At 46.3% G+C, this 20,542-nt stretch overlaps 1 protein-coding gene across 4 annotated transcripts in view; it reads right to left on the reverse strand.

The window, feature by feature from the left end:
• The window catches only part of FCHSD2 (FCH and double SH3 domains 2), a 310,380-nt gene extending 290,541 nt beyond the window's left edge, over window positions 1-19,839 (reverse strand). For 2 of the 4 annotated variants that reach the window (XM_040489261.1, XM_040489257.1), the window contains exons 1-2: window positions 8,199-8,338; window positions 6,377-6,474 (exon numbers count right to left, since the gene is read on the reverse strand). In XM_040489261.1, coding sequence (XP_040345195.1) covers window positions 6,377-6,474; window positions 8,199-8,219 — 119 coding nt within the window. In that variant the 5' untranslated portion in view covers window positions 8,220-8,338. Of the gene's footprint in view, window positions 1-6,376; window positions 6,475-7,273; window positions 7,374-8,198; window positions 8,339-19,809 lie in introns of those variants that run through there. The other 2 variants (XM_040489259.1, XM_040489260.1) reach the window with 2 other exon arrangements.
• Window positions 19,840-20,542: the final 703 nt, after the last annotated feature.

A 20,542-nucleotide genomic window follows, 5' to 3' on the forward strand; every position in this document is an offset into this window, starting at 1 on the left:
CACACACACACACACACACACACACACACACACACACACACACACATATATATGCCCAGTTTAAAAATGGGCAAAGGATCTGAATAGACATTTCTCCAAAGAAGATATACAAATGGCCAATAAGCATATGAAAAAATGCTCAATATCACAGGCTATTAGAGAAATGCAAATAAAAGCCACAATGACACCACTTCATGCCCGCTAGGATGGCTATAATCAAAAGACAGACAATACCAAGCATGAGCAAGGATATGGAAAAACTGGAACCTTCGTGACATTATTGCTGTGGGAATAAAAAATGGTGCAGCCACTTTGGAAATCAATTTGAATGTTCCTCAAAAAGTTAAACAGGAAAAAAAAAAAAGAAAGTTAAACAGAGTTACCACATGACCCTAGCAATTCTACTACTAGGTATAAAAATGAAAACATGAAATCCACACAAAATTTGTACATGAGTGTTCAAAAGGAACATTATTCATAATAGCCAAAAAATCCATCAAATGATAAGTGGATTAATAAAATGTGATGGTATATCCATACAACAGAGTATTATTTAGCAATAAAAAGGAATGAAGTACTGATGCTATAACATGGATGAACCCTGGAAACATTAGGCTAAGCAAAAGTTAGTCACAGAAGACCACACAGTGTCTGATTCCATTTTTACAGATTCCATTTCTATAGACAGGGAAGGTAACTGCTTAAGGCTGGAGAAAATTATGGAAAAGTGACTGCTAATAAATACAGCACTTCTTTCTGGAGGAGCAAAAATGTTCTAAAGTTAAAGTGTTGATAGTTATACACCCCATGAATATACTAAAAAACTTTAAATAGGTTAATTGTATGGTATGTGAATTATGTCTCAAGAAAACTGTTCTCAAAAGAGTCCTGGCTGTCTCAATTGACAGAGTGTACAACTATTGATCTCGGGGTTGTAAGTTTGAGCCCCATGCTGGATATAGAAACTACTTAAAATAAAAATCTTAGTGGTGCCTGGGTAGCTCAGTCAGTTAAGCATCCAACTCTTGATTTCAGTTCATGATATCACAGTTCATCAGATCAAGCCCCATGTCAGGCTCCATGCTGACAGCACAGAGCCTGCTTGAGATTCTCTCTCTCCCTCTCTATCTGCTCCTTCCCCTACATGTGCACACACATGTGCATACAGATTCTCACTCTCAAAATAAATAAATGATAGACAGGTAGATAAATAAAAATCTTTTTTATTTTTTTATTTTTTTTTTTAATTTTTTTTTCAACGTTTATTTATTTTTGGGACAGAGAGAGACAGAGCATGAACGGGCGAGGGGCAGAGAGAGAGGGAGACACAGAATCAGAAACAGGCTCCAGGCTCTGAGCCATCAGCCCAGAGCCCGACGTGGGGCTCGAACTCACGGACCGCGAGATCGTGACCTGGCTGAAGTCGGACGCTTAACCGACTGCGCCACCCAGGCGCCCCGATAAAAATCTTTTTTAAAAAGTCTATACCAGATTACTTCCAAGGTTCCCTTTTAGACTGAACAGTCTCTGAGACAACAAAAAAAAAGAGCATCCATAAACAGACAAGAATCCAATCCCCAGTGAGTTCCATGAACCTACAGGTTAAAAAAGAGAACCTATAGCACAGTAATTCCTCACTTAAGGTCGCCAGACCTCCAGGTGTCTACAAAGAAAGACAGGTGCTTCTTGAGCCAGTTTCCATTTTTCAGAACATCTGTGAGAAACCATATACTCAACCTTCTCTGAGGTAAAGTTTCAAGTATCTTTGCCTTTGTCTGGATTCATGTAAGTAGTTTTAAAATAGTGATTCAAAGCTGATTTACAGCTTGACGTATGAAAAGTAAAAAATAAGAAAACAAATTATTAGTTAAAATGTACTTTTTGATAGGCAAAATGTTTTTAAGAAATGGGACCTATAATGATTTCCTTGATTAAAACCTTGGGAAATACAAATCATGTACTAGTCTAGAAAATAGAGAAATAGCATTTTTCCTCAATATGATTTACTTCATCTCACTGCACCTCAGTTTCCATTTTCATCAACAAATGGGACAGTATCAATCAGACTCTAAAATTCTGTGATTTTGCCATATTATATAATGACCTCCTAAAAAATGTCTGCTAAGAAGTTAGTTCTTTATATTCAGAATCCCTGCAAAGAACTTTCTTTATTGACTCTACTTAGCAAATCATAAGAATAAACAATACTAAATATATAATATTAATAAACAATATACAGGCTGTAGTACTTAGAAATTTATAAGTCACCTTAGAAAGCAAAGAGAAAAAAAAATAATAAACTAAAAAGAAAGTAAAGTGTGCTTATGTACAGCTGACAGAAAAAGCCAACAGGAAACACTTCAGTATAAAGCCTCCCCAAAACAATGTCCCTGATTAACAACAAATGAGTTTATCTTTCTTTCTCAAATTTTACTCCGAACACACCAGCTTCCAAATACATCCCTGGAACAAATGAACTGAAGAAGGAGAGGAGAGCAAAGGAAAAATACTGTATCATAATTGGTTTCCTCCCTTCAAAATTCCAGAAGATGAAAAGTGGGGGAAGGGAGTGGAAACTAGCCAAAACCCAGCATGAAATTCTCCTATTTAGAGCTTAACACATGATATCTCCTATTACATCTCCTACTTACAGCTTAATAATTATTGTGGTCTTTTTCTTCTTCACTTTTTTTTTTTAAAGTCATAAAAATGTTTCTCTACTATCAATTTTTTTATATTAAGAAAAGTTGGGGTACCTGGCTGGCTCAGTCAGAGGAGCGTGTGACTCTGGACCTTGGGCTTGTGAGTTCAAACCCCACATTGGGTATGGAAATTACTTAAATAAAATCTAGAAAGAAAAGAAAAAAGAGAAAAGAAAAGAAAAGAAAAGAAAAGAAAAGAAAAGAAAAGAAGAGAAAAGCTATTTGCTTTTTAGTGATTCACACTAACCTAAATTGAACATAACACTGATGGGGGAGAGGGGGCACTGGTGAGAAGGACTATTATTTGTGGGGTTTTGGGAAAGAGAAAAGCAGGGGTGCCTGGTTAGCTTAGTCGGTAGAGCATGCAACTCTTAATACCCAGGTTGTGAGTTCAAGTCCCAGATTGGAAATAGAGATAACTTAAAAAAAAGAAAAAGAAAAATGGCAGGCAAGATCTTTTACAATATAATACATACTGTATTATACAACTGAACCCAAGTTCAGAGGTTTCTAATGAATTTTTAAAATGTCATTTGACTTGATAGGACAGACCAGAAAGGCAGACTACCCCCTTCCTCAAGCAACTAAAGTTATTATAAATACCAACAATACACAATTTTCAACTTCCAATTCAATATTATCATTGAGAAAAAAAGGAAGTTAGAAACCTAAATTCACGTTTTAGGAGGTAATATAGCATTCTGCTCACAACTATATAGGAGTGAAGGGATTCATTCCAATAATTTAACATAAAAGAAGAAAACACTGACTCATTGGAATAAGGACTCTATTAATCCTTGGGAACACCAACCATCTCTGTATTTACATGTATATGTAAATATAGATATACTCAACATCAAATAGCACGGTAGGTTTTAAACTGCCCACATGAGGGGCACCTGGGTGGTTCAGTCGATTGAGCGTCTGACTCTAGGTTTCAGCTCAGGTCATGATCTCATGGTTAGTGAGTTCGAGCCCCTGCACTGTTTAGTGCAGAGCCTACTTGGGATCCTCTCTCTCTGCCCCTTCCCTGCTCACTCACTTGCTCGCTCTCTCTCAAAATAAATAAATTTTTAAATAAATAAATAAATAAGCCCACATGAATCAAAGTGTAACACAAGCTCAACAGACACCACTCTAGCCCCCTACCAAAAGAACAATAAAACATTTCACCTAAAAACAAGTAAGGTGCATTTAAATATAACCAGTTACATTCATTTAACAATTCTGCCAGCCTAAAAGGGTACAAAGATACAAAAATGACTTAGCCTCTCACTTCAAGGAGTTCACATGAGCGGGGAAGCCAGAAGCATGTGCAAAATCAAAATTCTTTGAGATCACAAAGAACAAACTTGCAAATTTAGTGGTAAGCAGAATTTGCCAGGTGAAAAAGTAGGAGGAAGGGTATCAACAGGCAAGGAGACTGGCATATATAAAGGCATGAATGTAAAGAGCACAATTAGATAACCAGAAGTCCTGAGTTGCCAGGGCAAGGAGATTAAGAAGGAAGGATGAATAAGCATGAAATGGTAGTATTACGCCAGGAAAGGAAGCTTGTGGCTAGGTTGCAGAAGGCCATATATGCTACAACGAGGTGTATGATCTTTATCCAAAAGGCCACAGAGAACCCAATATAAAATAAACTGTTTTTATCTTATTATTTTTTTATTTTAGAGAGAGAGAGAGAGAGAGAGAGAGAGCATGCGCACAGGAGAGCAGGGCAGAGTGAGAAAGAATCTTAATAGACTCCATGCTCAGCGCAGAGCCTGACACAGGGCTGGATCCCACGACTCTGGGATCATGACCTGAGCCAAAATCAAGAGTCAGACGCTCAACTGACTGAGCCACCCAGGCATCCCAAACAACATTTTTAGAAAGCCAGCTGGTGACAATGTGGAAGACAGACATAAAAGGAGAGGTGGGGGGGTGGGGCTAGAAAATATGAGAACACTACTGCAAGAATTAGGATATTATTGAAATAACGTAAGTGAAATGTGATAGGTCAGCAATAATAGAAACAACTAAATAATAGCACACCAAACTATATCAATTTAGCAGTGACTGTGTATCCCTATACTTGACCATAAGCTCCTATACCAAGGTATAGGCAATAGGGGAAAAACAGAAAAGAATGTAAACAAGAAATCTCTAGAAGATATAATTAGCAGGACTTAAGGACCACTGACCATCCAGACCCAACAGAAGATCTTTACTTACACACTGATTTGGCCAGATTTCTGAATTGCTTCTGAAAATTTATTACTTTCTTCATTTAGAAATTTCTACTAAGATAGCTTATTTCACTTAATAGAGGCTAAAAATTTTGAGTTTTTAACCATTTGAAGAGTTTCATGTATCTTACACAGGAATTATTTAAGTCTAAAAATTTCCCTGTGGCCACATGGAAAACAAAAAGAAATAAATGCAGAATACTTTTCAGTCAGAAAACACTGATCTTATCCAAGTTTGGATACAACTAACTTTATATACCTTAGTAAGAAACCCTGAAAATACAGCAGAAATACTCACAAATAGCACCTAAATTAAATATGGGGGAGGAAAAAAGAAGCTCTTTAAAACTTTGGGCTCCAAACAATTCAGGTATCCAAACACATATAATTTTATTACAACACACAGTTCATATTTTTCATGAAACTAACACGTAATTATGCACCACAGGAAAAATAGGTAACTGATAAAGCTTACGGACCCAACTCCAATTTGATAAATGTGTTACTAAAGGGAAATAAGAATTGCAGCCACTCTGTTTCAACACACAAATTATCTCCCATCGTTTTCTTTTAATTTTTTTTTAATGTTTATTTGAGAAAGTGACAGAGCATGAGCGGGGGAGGAGCAGAGAGAGGGAGACACAGAATCTGAAGCAGGCTCCAGGCTCTGAGCTGTCAGCACAGAGCCCGACGTGGGGCTCAAACTCACAAACTGCAAGACCATGACCTGAGCTGAAGTCACATGCTTAATCGACTGAGCCACCCAGGTGCCCCCCCCCCCATCATTTTCAAAAATATGTTTGTTGAGCTGTCAATGTGTATTACAGGATTATTAAAAGAGTGGTGTTTCTTTCAGTAAAATGAATCATGCTTCCCTCAATAAAGATACTGATTTTCACAATGCTGGCAAGATGGTTTATCTACTTGAAGTTATCTTAATTATGAATATAGGTAAGGACAAAATATGATAAACACATTTCCCACTAAATTTAATGTTCAAAGACAAAATTATATTTGTCATGTTCTAACAAACAGTGTTAGTGTGCAATCATCTGAGGTTGACTGGCTCACCCTCAGATATTAACCATTAACCAGAGGTGTCAGCTAAAAAATCTATGTGAAATCATTAAAGTCAGTAAATGTTACAATTCAGTAGAAAGACTATTTAAGAATTTCTACTTCAATGATTATAATTTGACTAATAAACTTTTAAGACCCTTGTTTTTTCATGATAGTATGTGTAAGTCATAGGTTCCCCCACTAAGGAAAAAAAGTTTGCATTGCGTTAGTTCCAGTTATAATTTCTAGCTGAGTCAAAGCTCTAACAGCCTTAAAGCAGGAAATCCAAAAGGAAATTCCATCATCAGTTCCTGGGGCTTGGTAACTCAATGGTTCTTTGAAACAAAGATATAAAAGTTCTCAAACTATTTACTATAATCTTACCTCATATCTTCAAGCAAATCACATTCTGCTTGATGTTTGGCTTGAAGTTTTGTCATCTGCTCAACTTGAGTGTTTTTCAGTTCTTGTGTAACTTTCACCTAAAATATATCATACATTTATGAAGGCCTTACTGCAACCTTAACAACAAAATAATTAATTAAGCAAAATACTTAATACTTGTCAGAATATAGAACTCTTGCTCACTTCTGTAAAGGCCATAAATCCATTATTAGCCACCTTATTTTGTTCTACTGACGATACTTAATGAGAAAACTAGGCAAATAACCTGAAAGAGGTTGAATAAAAGTAAAAGAGTATAAAAATTATACAATGAATAAGTGCAAAATAAGCTTCCAGTCATTCCATTTCATGCACAAGCTCAGTACACATGTAGTAGATCTTCTGAAGAGTTTTAAAAGGCCCTGTCTTCTATTTCTTCCAAAAAAGACTTAAAGATTTCTACCACCAGGGGAGGTGAGCTGAGTATAGATGGCAGAAGGGAGTATAGGAATGCCTAATATCTAAGGACCGAAATTTACACAATCATGAAATCATATGCATAAATTGACTACATAAATTATTCCATAATGGCTGCGAGAAAGCACACTGTGTCTCAGGATGATGCCCTCCACTCGCTGACAGCCCATCAAATCACAATCTCTTTCTCACAAAGGAGAAAGCAAAAGTGACCTTCCAGCATATGCAGTGCTTTTAAGCCACCCCAGCAAGCCGGTCCCCGTGGCGGCTCCACTTCAAACAGAACAGCAAATGCAAGCTGGCCAGTGCCTCTCGCCAGGGTTCCAGGTTACAGTGGGCCTGGAATCCCCCCCCCCCAAACCAGAGCCTTGCTAACCCGGAGGGGTGGGGGGTACATGTGTGAAAGAAAAAAAGACTCACTTAACTGGAGAAACCCGGATTAAGAAAGAGAAAGAAGCAGACACGAGCGAGTTAGGTTTGTCCACGAGGGGAGGACAGAACAGCCTTCTCCACCCAATGCCCAGAGTAGACACTAAGTAACCATCTGCAGGATTAAAAAGACAAGGACACAGCCTCAGCCCCTAGGAACGCTGGGGAAGAGGACAGTGAAACAGTTCTCGAAGGGCGCTGGGGGGAAGCGGCTGACACGCCGGGAGCACCCGTCACTCCCACCCCAAGCCCAGATCTCCGTGCACACGCCACGCACTGCCCATTTCACGCTCTCCGGGAGCAGCACCACGGCCTCAAGGCCCCCTAGCTGGAGGGGCGGGGCAGGATTGGGGGTGGGGGGAGAAAGGCATAATTTCTTGTTTTCCCCTGGGGTGGGGGGCGGTAACTAGTCCAACTTCTCGGCCGCCCCGTGGCAAAAGCAGGCCGAACCTTACGGCTAAGACTAGAAACAAATTCCCTGAAAATTTGCAAACGGACGAGGGTGGCGACAAGCAGCTGGAGGGCTCAAATCAGGCACAGACTAAACAATCACACAAGCACAGGCTCTGCAAAGCTGCAGGGGCTCCCCGCCTCCCCTCGGTGCAGCCCCGAGAATGCACTTTGCAGCGAGCAGCACTGCCATGCGCGCGCGCACACAAATGCACACCCGAAACTCTGTGAAATGTCTAGGGGTCTCCAGTGCGGTGGAAGGGACGAGCCCGGGTCGCCCCTCCGTCGGAAAGACACCTCATTCGCGTGGCCCCCTCCTGGAGCCGCCGGCAACTCGGTGACAAGCCCGAGGCGACAGCGGTCACGGCCCCTAGCGAAAAGGGGGAGGGGACGCAGCGGGTCGCCCCAGCCGCGTCCCTTGTACACATCCCTCCCAAACCCCAAAGCCCCCCGGCTGCACTCTCACCTTCCTCGGCGGCGGCTGCATGATGCTGAAGGGACATCAATCCTCCCCCGACGGCGGCGTCAGCTAGGACGAGGAGGTGGAGGGCCGTGAGGAGGGGAGGCCCCGCAAGCGAGTCTGTGTGTGTAAGGAGAGCCTGAGAACGAGAACTCCCCCGGCAGGGAGCAAGGCCGGCGGGCGGCTGGAGGACCCGGGTCGGAGGGCGAGTGTGAAGAGAAGGAGGAGGAGCGCCGGGAAGGCCTGGGGCTCGGACGGCCCGGGGGGTGTGTGAGGGAAGGAGGCGGAGACCGCAAGGGGGCGGGGGCCCTAGAGCTGGGGCGCAGGGTCTCCTAGCTCGCCGAGCGGCTCTCGAACAGCAGCGTCGTCCGGCTCCCCGCCCGCCGGCGCCGCAGCTCCTAGCAGACGCGGCCCCCCGCCCCCACTCAGGCAGCCCAGCCCTCGCAGGGCCCAGCGCCCCCGCCCGTCCCGGGGAGGTGGAAGGCGGCGCCGCGCTCTCGGCTTCGGCTCCTCCACTCAGGCCGCGGGAATTTCCGGCCCCACCAAGTGGCGCAGCGCCCCGCTCCGGCGGCGGAGGGGACAACTCAGTCCAGAGCTGGGTTCGAGGGGCCGGGCCACACTGCAGGGAAGGAGCGTGGCGGCGGCGTGGGGCTCTGGATCTCGGCGGGGGGGAACTAACGGATCGGTCGGGGAATAGAAGGATAGAAACGCTAGCGGAGCACGAAAATCCCCCCCCTCTCTCCGAGAGTGGCACGTTCCAAACGCCTCTTGTCCTCCCTCCCCCACACTGGGAGCCAGACGGGGGCTTCCCGCGCGCTTTCCCGCCAGCCGTCCGGGCACGCGCCTGCAGTCGGAGCCGCGCACGTGGGCGGGAGAGAGCTCCGCGCCGACGCACGCGCACAAGCCGCCCCCACCTCCTACAGGTTTTTGGGCCGCAGCGTGTCTGTGTCCGTGTGTGTGTGTGTGTGTGTGTGTGTGTGTGTTTAAGGGGACGACACTCTGAAGTTTTTACCTTGGGGCGGAGGGTATCCTGCTTGTAGGTGCAGGAGAGTTCTGTTTTTACTTCTTTTCGATCCTCAAACACCCCTCTCTGGTGAGCGAATGGGTTAGCCAAATAGGCAAGCATGAAGGGGGCGAGCATCGACAAGTCCTTTCTCAGCGGGCCGCAGGTGTCTGACTGTTGCGGGGGCGGGACAGGGGGGTGTCTAGTTGCCTTGCAAAGGAGAAAGTGCTCTCTGGTACGGGGCATTCAAGTCAAAGAGCACGGACTCTCTGCTGGAAGGGAACCTCGAGGTTGTTAAGACCAGTATCCCCAATTCACAGATAGGGAGGCTAATACCCTTAGAAGAGGGGAGACTTTATGTAGGTCACACAGCACGACTACACTCTATGGGTCATAAACTTTTGCCAATGATAACTGTGAGAAAAAGTAAAGGAGGCAGCAGGGGCAACGGAGGGAACTCGTGTCTGGGAGTCAGGACCTCTGGATCTCGGTCCACTCTGCCTGCCTCTATGTAGCTGGGTATGTAGCTCCACCTTCCTCATCTGCCAGTGAGGCTGTTCATCCACGCAGCCCCCTCCCCACACATCCAGACCATCTGGGGGTAGGGTTTTCAGCCTTTCTTGAGCTGCTTAGAAGAATGAAAACACCTCTTCCGGAGCCACATGGATGTGCGAAGGGTGAACTAGATTGCCCCACAGTTTTATCAGAAGTTGGAGTACCGGACGCCTGTTCTCAGAAGAGTAGTCAGGCAAAAAGAGGAAAGTGAGGCCTGGAGAGACCCAAGTATATTGCCCGAGGCCACAATTGGCGAGAAATTGGTTCAAGATGGAACTTGAACCCAGGTTGTTCACACTGAATTACACTGAATTACCTGGATTCTTGTACAAGAAGGCTATGCATGAGCTAGATTGTGTATGAACCAGGAAATCAGGCTTGCTTTTTCTGATTTCCTTGAGGCCATTCAAAAGTCAGCCCTTCACCAGAGTCCTCAATTACCATCAGGGAACGCCTGGGGCAATGGAATAAGTGGGTGGAGACCCAACTCCCCGACAGCTGTGGGGCAGCAACTAGAGCCCAGGCAAGAGGTAGCCAGGCTGGGCTCCAATCTCAGCTCCAGCACCAATTAATTGTGAGGCTTTGAGCTAGTCAGTTTCACTGCTTTCAGCCTTTACTTTCCGGCTTGTAAAATGGGGATATAATACCAGCCCCACAGGCTTGTATTAATAGAATTCCGTCTACCACAGGCTCTGGCACAGAGTCGGTGATCAATAATTGCTTACTGATTTATCATTCATTCAAAAAACATTTGCTGCGTCCTGCTTTGTGCCAAGCCTTGTGCCAGACACTGGGAATACAGATTCTTAAGAGCAAGACAGAATCAGCTTCAGCCTTCACCAAGGCTGATTTCCAGACCAGCCATTCCATGAATGTTACTAAGATAGTGGGGGTGGGGTGGGGGGTGGGTAACAGTGCTTTCCTAGACACAGTGTTATGCACACAAAGGTGCTTAACAAAGATTTGCTGGATCTTAGTCCTGGGTGCAACTAGTCTGGCCCAGAGATTATCCTCCCTTCACCTCTCTTTTATAGAAGTGAGGACTAGGGGTATAAAATTGCTAGATGTTATGAGATTCGGGATCTAACCTCTACTACTGATATGCTGGGCCTTCTCTGGGCCTTGGTCCCCAACCACAGAATAAGGTAAGTGAATGAGCCTGGAACTTAGTAGGCTCTTCACAGATGAAGTACAACCCTGGGGCTTTATTTTATGGGTTTAGGAGGGCATCCTCCACCTGATTTGCCATTATTCTAAAACCAGGAACGGCATTGACTTTCTGAGATGATTTTCTTTGGAGGTGTAATAAATAACAGGCAACACCAGATGGACTTACCTGCTGGGTGCTTTTTCAAAAATGTGGTTTAAAAAAAGAAATGTGTTTAACATTTACTAAATGCCTTTCCCAAAACCCCAACTTTCATATTACTTTTCTGGGCTAATCTTCACTATAATCCTGTGAAAGAGTGTTATTTTATTCATTTTACAAATGAGTAACTGGAAACTCAATGAAGGTAAGTGATTTGCCTTGAAGTGATGGATTTGGGACCAGAATCCAGTTCTCTCATTTGCCTCTTGTTCAGGGAATTGAGAGTTCACCCAGGAAAAATGCAGACTCAGGAGGATACAACCATATATTCCAAACTTCACAGGGATGGGAAAGGGATTTCTGTGACTTATACAAGCCTGACTTAAAAGGTACCCCTTTGAACCAGGCTGGGAACTTCCAGAGCCTTGCTCCTGTAGTGCAAGCAAGCACTGTGTTACCAGATGTAAGATCCCTCGACTGTTTGGGGGAAATGCCACAGAGCTGTCCTGTGACCACAGAGCAGCATGCGTTATAGCCCCAGAGACCGAACTGGGACTGGTCTCAGCTGTATCTAAGGAAGAAGGTTTTCCAGGCCAACCTGCCCTTAGAAGGGGTGAGCTCCCCCATTCCTGGAGCAGTGCAAGTAGGTGCTAACTCCCTTCCATCAAGGAGGCCACAGGTGGGATTCTTACCCTGGGAAGGAATTAATAACAGCTACCATTTATTTTGCCTCTTCTATGTTTCAGGGATTGAAGTAGGCATATTATTTACATTGTTTGTAACCTTCACAACTTCTCATGATACATATGACCCCGTTTCACAGATTTCACAGACTAAAGATCAGAAGTGAAATGACCAGCCCAAGGTCACACAGCTAGGACAGGAGAGCCAGGCCTGGCCCCTGGCTTCCTGTGATTCTGAAGCTATGCTCTTCCTCCAGCATGCTGCTGTACAATCTCCCAGAAGGAATGTGATTCTAAATTTAAGTGAGATCCAGGATTAAAAGCTGACTAGAGCAGGCATATGAGTGAGCATTGAAAGATAAGCTATCCCAATATTCCACAGAACTCCCAGGGGAAACTGCAGGGATACAAAGTGTGCAGCAGCCCTTGAGCATGATTAGAATGTGAACGGCACCCCACCACAGTTCAAAGTGGCCATCCAGGACAGATTGGCACTCCACCCAAGGCTCTAGAGATGGTGGCCACCATCCCATATGCCCAGACTGTACCAATGCACTTCCCACCCTCCTCACAGCTAGGGTTCACAGCCCTCACTCCATTTCCTGCTGTCTCATTATCTGCCACTCACATTGGTTCAGGCTGCTGGGGAATACCTATTAGCTCATCCAAATGCTAGCTATTCCCTGTTTGAGCCCCACTGAGGCTAGCTGACGATGCTGTTACAAATAATGCAGTCTGTGGACCCTATCCCCGTTACCTCCCTTCTACCCTAATCACCTTTCTTTCCCCTGTACTTCCACTCCCCACCCCACCCACACACACACATATCAACCTTTGCTCCTGCCTAAACTAATTTCCTCAACACAGCCCTCTGGCAAACCTGGTATGGGAGTATGCCCGTCCCCTCCATTAGCTCTCAAGACAGAATCACAGCCTGCTGGAATGACGTCTCAAGATCAGTGGCCAGCAGAAGAGGACAGGGGCTCTTCCTAGGACACAAGGTGAGTTTGTGGCAGAACTAGACCTTGAATTCCATCCAACATCACTCAACCTCAACCAGTCCCTTATTCTGGGTTCAGTCATAAGCAGGTCTCTGGGATGAGACCCAGGCCCTGCACTCCAGGAGCTCCCAATCTCAACACACAGACCAAAGATCTCAGCAGTGTGCCCCAAACACACAGGGCCCAGATTCCACCAGGTGATGACAAGGATCTAAGGCCAGAGATGGGTTCCTGAGAGGCAGGCACTGGGACAGTGAATTATCTGGTCAGCCTGTGCCAGGGAGTGTTACAACTTGGTGGGGATGGGAGGGGGGGTGAGAGGACAGCCAGTCCCAGGGCTATAGCAGGAGCAGACAGTCACATGGTTTTGATATCAGGAGGCAGGCAACCAAGGTTCTAGCCCTGTCTTTGCCAGGCACTTTGCGAATGTGACCTTTTGCACATCACAAATTCTGTCCTTCCTCCTAAGGAGGTGGTACAGGTTAAGTGAAATAACAGGTATGTGATCTGTAAAGAACTGAGGAGCTATGTAAGCTAGCGACTGCCTGCCTTGGGATACATCAGGGAAGGTTGAATGACCACTTATGCAGGACACCAACGAGGGCCTTCCCACTGGGAGCTGCACTGTGATTACAACTCTGGGAAACTTGGACCCATGGGTAAAACAGTCAGGTTTGGGAGGAGGGTTGACATCAAAGGGATTGGGGGTCAGGCAAACCTGGGCTAGATATTTGGTTCCTCTTCTGCCTAGCTTTGGGTTCTTGACCGAGTTCTGAAATCTTTCTTCAACCCAGTGCCCTCGTCCTTACAAGGGGAATAATGACTTTTGGCTGGGTTGTGGTGAGAATTAAAAATGGAAATGTTTATATAAAATGCCTGCAACTGTGCTGGCCCACAAATGTGAGTTTCCTTTGAATGCGCATGTGTTTTCCTTCAGTTTCCCTTCATTTTGTTCTGGTTTTGTTTGTAAATTTAAAAAGCAAAACACAAAAAGAGAAATTCCCATGGGAGGGGGTTGAGCCCAACTACAGTCCCAGTTTTGCCCCTGACTCACCCATGAAGACCTGGGAAGTCCCTGGCCCTCCCTCCACCTTCATTTCCTCATCTGTAACACAGGGGCTTCACCAGGGAGTTTCTTCAAAGCCCAGCCTGGCAGCTTGAGATGCTACTCCTTTGTGAGTCCCTTCCCTGGAGAGGACCCCCCAGGCCGAACTGGGGTGGGGGTCAGGCAGTGACCAGGGGAAGGAGATGGAGTTGTAGGAGAGGGACAGCAGGATTGGGAGGTGGCAGGTCTACAACCACTGTGTGCTGGCCTGTGAAAGGAGGAGGCCCCACTCAGCTTAGGAACCCTGCCACCTATTTTCCCATAGCCTGCCCAGTTAATGCCAAAACAAAACACACTTGTCTGCTCCCTGCTGGAGGGCGGTGGGCCAAAATGAATGTCCTGGAGGGCTGGCAGATGCCCTGGCATCCTGCCTCTCCTCCCTGGGCACCCGCCCTTCCCCTGTCTGCAGCACATCCACACACCCGTGGCCTGTGGCCTGGGCGAGCTGAACACCACCCCCAGCCAAAGCTGGCCCAGGCGGTGGAGAGGAGCTTCCTCAGGACCTGCACTTCCCCCTCTCAGTTTCAGGGCTCTTAAACAGACACTCCTAACACCTAAAGCTGCCTGTCTTTCCAGTCCGGCCTTGGCCCCGAGATGTGATCTAATTCTTGCCGTGCTGCTGTGGGCAGAGCGCATGGCATCAGAATGCTGGGAGCTGCTGTCAGGCACTACAGGAGGGAATTCCCTGGCTCAGGAAAGCTCTTCCCGTGGAAGGGAGCAGGTGGTGAGTCTCCCTGAAGAGACAGACACCGCCAACGCTATAGGCAGAGCCAATCCTGGGATAAGAAGCATCAAATCCACCACCCCCACCTTCTCTCTGATGCTTGTCTACGCTGGACACAGTAATAATAATAGCTTACACTTTATAATAGTTACTGTGTGTCAGCATTCACATAAATAATTTAATTCTCACAACAACTTTGAAGTAGGTACTATTATCAGCCCCATTTTACCCTAAGGTCATTCAGCCAGTAAGTGGCAACCTGAGATTTCTACCCAATTCATTAGGTCCCGGGGCTGTGCAGTTAACTGCTATGCAAATCTGTCACCAGAAGATGGTATTCCCTGTAAAACCCAAATCCAAACTTGGAATGTGGCAAGATGTTTGCACTGGTATCCTAGAACCTAAGCATTTACCCAGACTCGCCTGAAGCTGGGAATCACCAAGGGGTGCTTGTTTAAAACACAGGGCCCTCCTTTGAGGATTCAGTAAGTTTGATGTGGGAAGAGGCAGTGCCTGACATGTGGAAATTGCCCAAAAAATAAAAAATAAATAAAAGTATTTGTTAAATGAATGAATGCGCTGCCTTCTCTGAGTCTCCGTTCATCTCTAAAATGGGGTTTCAGTTCCCCACCCTGCTTCATCTCTAAGTGCGGCTGTATGTGGAGCCTGTGTATCTGTATCAGCTTCGCTTGGGCATGAGGAGTTGTTTACAAGCACACCCACTGGCTCCTAATAATAGCTGTAATAACAATAGCTAACATTTCTTGAATGCTTATGGAGTACCAGGCACAGTTCTGAGGGCTTTGACTGTGTTAACCCACTGATTCTCACAACACCCAATTATTTAAACTTTAAGGATAGAGAAACTGAGGCTCAGAGAGGTTAAGCAACTTGCCCATGATCACACAATTAGTAAGAAGCAGGATTTGAACCCAAGTGGTCCTACTCCAGTGTCCAGGGGTTAACTACTCTGTCATAGTTTCTGGACACACCCAGCCCCTCCTCTTGGGAACTGGGCTGCCACAGTTGGGCCAATGGTTATTGTAGTATTCAGGAAGGAGAGAATGGAAAATTAAACTAACAGAATCAAGATTTAGAACCCCCTCACTATTGTTTGAGCCTGAATAAGAAATTCCAAAGCACAGGGGCACCTGGGTGGCCCAGCCTGTTAAGGGTCCAACTTCAGCTCGGGTCATGATCTCACAGTTTGTGAGTTTGAGCCCCATGTCAGGCCCTGTGCTGACGGCTCAGATCCTGGAGCCTGCTTCAGATTCTGTGTCCCTCTCTCTGCCCCTCCCCTGCTTGCGTGCACGCTCTCTCTTTTCTTCAAAAATAAATAAACATTTAAAAAAATTTAAGAAATTCCAAAGCACAGAATCAAAGTGCTATAGTAGTTCCATGTGGGGAAGGCTGCCTCTATCTACAACAGGGGACCCCAAAAGGCTGCCCTGGAAGGGGTCTTAATGCATAGGAGGTAGACACTCCCAGGAGAACAAACAGCACAGGCTGGATGGGCTGAGCCATGTTTGGGAACAGTCTGACTATCCCAAGAAATGAGCCTACAAAGGTGGACTGCAGTCTTGGGTCTCCCACTTGGATATTTGCTCTAAATTTTTTAAAGCAGTCTTCCTTTATGATGTTTATCACGCTCTGTAATAGGCATGTGTATTGCCCATCTCACCCATCCTGCCAATGCCTCCATCCCCACAGATCTCTGGAGGAGATCTTGTTTGTCACTATATCTCTAGCACCTGGGACAAGGCATGCTGGATGGATGGATTTGAAGGCCTGAAGTCCCAAAGGTTTATCAGCCATGGAACATTAAGTGTGGGAAGCCAGGTCACAGAATAGAAGGCCCAGGACAGCATCTTAAGGAAGGGTGTACCCAAGGGCCTGTACAGGCCTGTCTTCTGTTCATATTCAGCCCTCTGTCCTCACACACTGCACTGGGCCTGTGACCTCACTGTTACTCCTCCCAGATGGTTTGTGAATGTATTGACCATAAAGGAGAGGATGGGCAGGTCTGAAAGACAAGGCATCTTGGGCTGGGTCACACTAACTCCATCACCTTTCTTCCCACTAGGCACTCAGCTTGGGGTCTTGGTTAAGAGCTCAGTCAAGTTTTTGGGGTTTTTTTTTTTTTACTTTTTTTTTTTTTTCAACGTTTATTTATTTTTGGGACAGAGAGAGACAGAGCATGAACGGGGGAGGGGCAGAGAGAGAGGGAGACAGAATCGGAAACAGGCTCCAGGCTCTGAGCCATCAGCCCAGAGCCTGACGCGGGGCTCTTACTCACGGACCGCGAGATCGTGACCCGGCTGAAGTCGGACGCTTAACCGACTGCGCCACCCAGGCGCCCCTTTGCTTTTTTTTTAATCTTTATTTATTTTTGAGAGAGAGAGAGCAGGGAGGAACAGAGAGAGAAGGAGACACAAAATCCAAAGCAGGCTCCAGGCTCTGAGCTATCAGCACAGAGCCCGATGCAGGGATCGAACCCATGAACCACGAGATCATGACCTGAGCTGAAGTCGGACGCTCAACTGACTGAGCCACCCAGGTGCCCAAAAGCTCAGTCAAGTTTTAAGTCAGGCTGACCAATTTGAATTTTGGCCCTGCTACCTTCTAGCTATGTGGCCTTAATTGTATCATCTAGTTACTGCATACTCTCCAACATCATCTCACATTGGTCCTGTGACCCTGGGCTCAGCTCTCATTCTCTCTGGGCCTCTGTCACTGTGTAAGTTGGGATGGTTACCCTTGAGGCCCCCATGGCTCTACCGTTTTCTAGTTCTGTAACAATCAAGACTAAACAGTGTTTTCTAAGTGATAACAAAATGAATGTAAAGGTGAAGCTTGGGCTTTTCTCTCTGGGGCAACCAGAAAAAGCTTCTCCAACCCAGCAGTGATCACAGAGAAATAACTGGGTTAAGGCCATAGGCATCATCTGGATATTGCATCTGTGTGACAATTTTTCACACCTCACTGGTGTTAATCGAGACAGTTAATCTCTATTTGTGCCACCGCCCTCCCCCTCCCAGACCCTTGGCCTTGCACTGTGTCCAAGGAGGCTGGGACATTTGGGCTTCATCACCAGGACCCCTTGCCAATTGAGTTCCACTTGGGTTTGGATAATACAATAAGAAAACAGGACACCAGAGGATGAGAGAAGAGGAAGTTTGGGCTATTTCTCCCTCTGCTCTTTTCCTGCTTTGGTGCTTTTTCCACTTCCTTCTTGATCCTATTCCTGCCAGCCAGCCCTACTTCTCACTGGGCTTCAGTAACATGATTCCCACCCCTCCTTCAGCCCTCATCTCTGGGTAGGTGCCTCGCCATCCTTCTGTTTGTTCCTTTCACCTGCCCACACCTCAGTACAGCAGTTCCTTCAGTAAATCTCTTCACTCCAACCTTAGAGGTGAATTGCTTCCTGCCAGCCTCCTGACTAACCTAGGACCCTCCACCCGGATCTGCCTATTTGAATCATAATTCAATACATTCCTCAGAACAAAGAACCAACCAGCCTAGCCCATGAACAGCCCTCCCATGTGCCTGCTCTAGGGGAAAGCATGTGCAGTGTGGCTCCTTTGGGGCCCCCAGAGTCTGATTCTGACTTACTGTCACTCCTAAAGAACTCCTGTGGGCAGAACCTGATGAGAAAGGGACACCTGCACCAAAGTAACATTGACTGGCATGGCGAACCAAGACCACAGAATGAAACATGACGGAGCCTCAAGACGGAGCGTGGTCACATCCCCACTTAGGCAAGGTGGGTGGCAGCGCTATGGGAATCCAAGGAACCTGCACTGCTCAGGGCAGGCTCCCTGGAGGGCTGGGCAGAGCCTGGTCAGGCACCATAGGGTGCTGGAAAGGCAGAGAGAGGAAGGAGGAAGAGTTTAGCTCAGGAGAGAGTTGAGCAAATGCTTGGCAGGAAGAAGTGGGATTCATGAGGGCAGGAGTGAGGGCCAGGGACTTGGTGGGGCACACCACGTTCAGTAGCAGACTGCCCCCCTTGGCGTCCCTTGGGACATAACCCCTTCCTTACCCCGGATCAGGGCTCCCACATTCCCTCAGGAGCTATCCCACCTTCCTCTGGCTTGAGCTGCCTGTCACCCTAATCCTTTCACTTCCTTTGCTAACCACACCTGCCCAGACCACAGCCATAGCAGGGCCTAGGTTTCAGTTCTCATTTCCTCAACATCTCTGTAGTCTCCTGAAAAGTTTCAATTTCTCAACAGGGGTTGGGTCTGACACTGATCTAGATGCCTCCTTATCATCATTCCTGCCTCTCCCCCAACCCGGGTCCACTGCCCTCCTAGCAGCAAGAGCAAGCCTTCTAATATGCTATTTTTACCATGCACACCTCTGCTCAAGACCCTTCTATGGCTCCCCCTGCCCTATAAAATAAGCCCCACATTCTAACATGACATTCTAGGCCCTTCACCTCATGACTCCTGCTAGCTTCCCTGACCTCATCAGTTTTACTATGTCAGACACTCTTTGTTCCAAACACAACATGTATATGCATTTTTCCAGAATTCATCAGGTTCTTTTAGCAACTTCACACTTCTGAATGTGTTCTTCCCTCTGCTTTCAGCCTTCTCCCCTTTTCTCTGCCTGATAAACTCAAATTTGCTCTTTAAACCCCAGCTCAAAAACCCACTTCCTCCTGCCATCAGGTCAAACTTAATGCTCCTTCACAGACTTGTTCAGTTATTGATGACAGCACTATGTTCCGGCTGACTAGACTTCTATCTAGTTATGTCTTTCTCAACTCCCCTTTCTTTCAAGTCTGGCCCAGCTGGACTGCTTTTTTTACTACGTGACCTTGGGCAAGTCACTTTACCTTCTCTGGAGCTCTCCCTGAGCCTCCAGGCTGGGTTAAGTGCTCTCTGTTGAGAGTTTTCAGCACTTATATGTATGTTGATAATCATGATGTATCCCATGATTCTGTAACTATCTTCTGCCAGACTATGAGTCCCTTGCTGTCAAGGAAACCTGCTAGATTCCTTGTAGCCAAATTGTCTCTGTATTCCCAATGCTCACCATTCCAGAAATCCTTATATGGCACAAGCAAATTTAATCCCAATTCCATTTTTGCAAGTATGGAGACTGGGCCCGAAGAGGCACAGAGATTTGCCCAAGGACATGAACCAGTTTCAGGGCTTTTTCCTCTGCCCTCCCCCAAGTCCTTGGGCCAGCCTACTCTCTGGACCAGAGAGCGGGCCAGCACCAGGCCTCACCTGTTGCTGTCCCATGGGCTTTCAAGGTAGAAGATACCAGATGCTCAGTTTTACTTCCCTCCTGGCTGCAGAGTGCTGAGAGCAACTGTCAGATCTCAGGCACTTCCGTTGTACTCAGAGCCAGGCTTCCTTTTCACTCCTTCCGTGGGTAGCAAACAAACCAAGGGCCACACACAGCCTCTGTGCCAGCTCCTGGGGAGTTCTGTTTCTCCTTAGGGGCCGAGCCCAGCTTTGTGGTGGACTCTCCCTAAAGATAGTCTCTAGCCTTGGAGTTTGTGGCAAAAAAGCCTCATTACCCAAAACCCTGGAAGATTGGAGTCTGGACCTTGATGAAATGTCATATGACCTGCATGGGTTGGGGAAGTCTCACATGAGGAAACTTCTACAGAATCATAAACTCTTAGAATCCTTGATGGAAACTATTCATTTTGCAGATAGGGACACTGAGGTCCAAAAAGGAGTTTTCCCAGAGCAGAAACCCAGTGGTATACCCGAGAGCATTTATTTGTAGGACAGCTTGAACTAAATGGTCCCAATCTGTGTTGTTCTTAAGTGCTTTTGTCAATGTAATACTGCTTTGTTTTTCTATCTCCCTTCTGCTGGCCCATCAGGTGCTTCTCTCTCAGGACCTGCTTGCAAGAGGAACTTCTCACCCCCAAGGTGGCTGACAGCTAACCTGTGAACTGTTTACAACAAGATCACCAAAGACGCAATACTAATGTGTAAAATATGA

This window comes from Herpailurus yagouaroundi, unplaced genomic scaffold (genome assembly GCF_014898765.1).
Source record: "Herpailurus yagouaroundi ecotype Mexico unplaced genomic scaffold, PumYag 180, whole genome shotgun sequence".
In the NCBI taxonomy this organism is placed as follows: domain Eukaryota; kingdom Metazoa; phylum Chordata; class Mammalia; order Carnivora; family Felidae; genus Herpailurus; species Herpailurus yagouaroundi.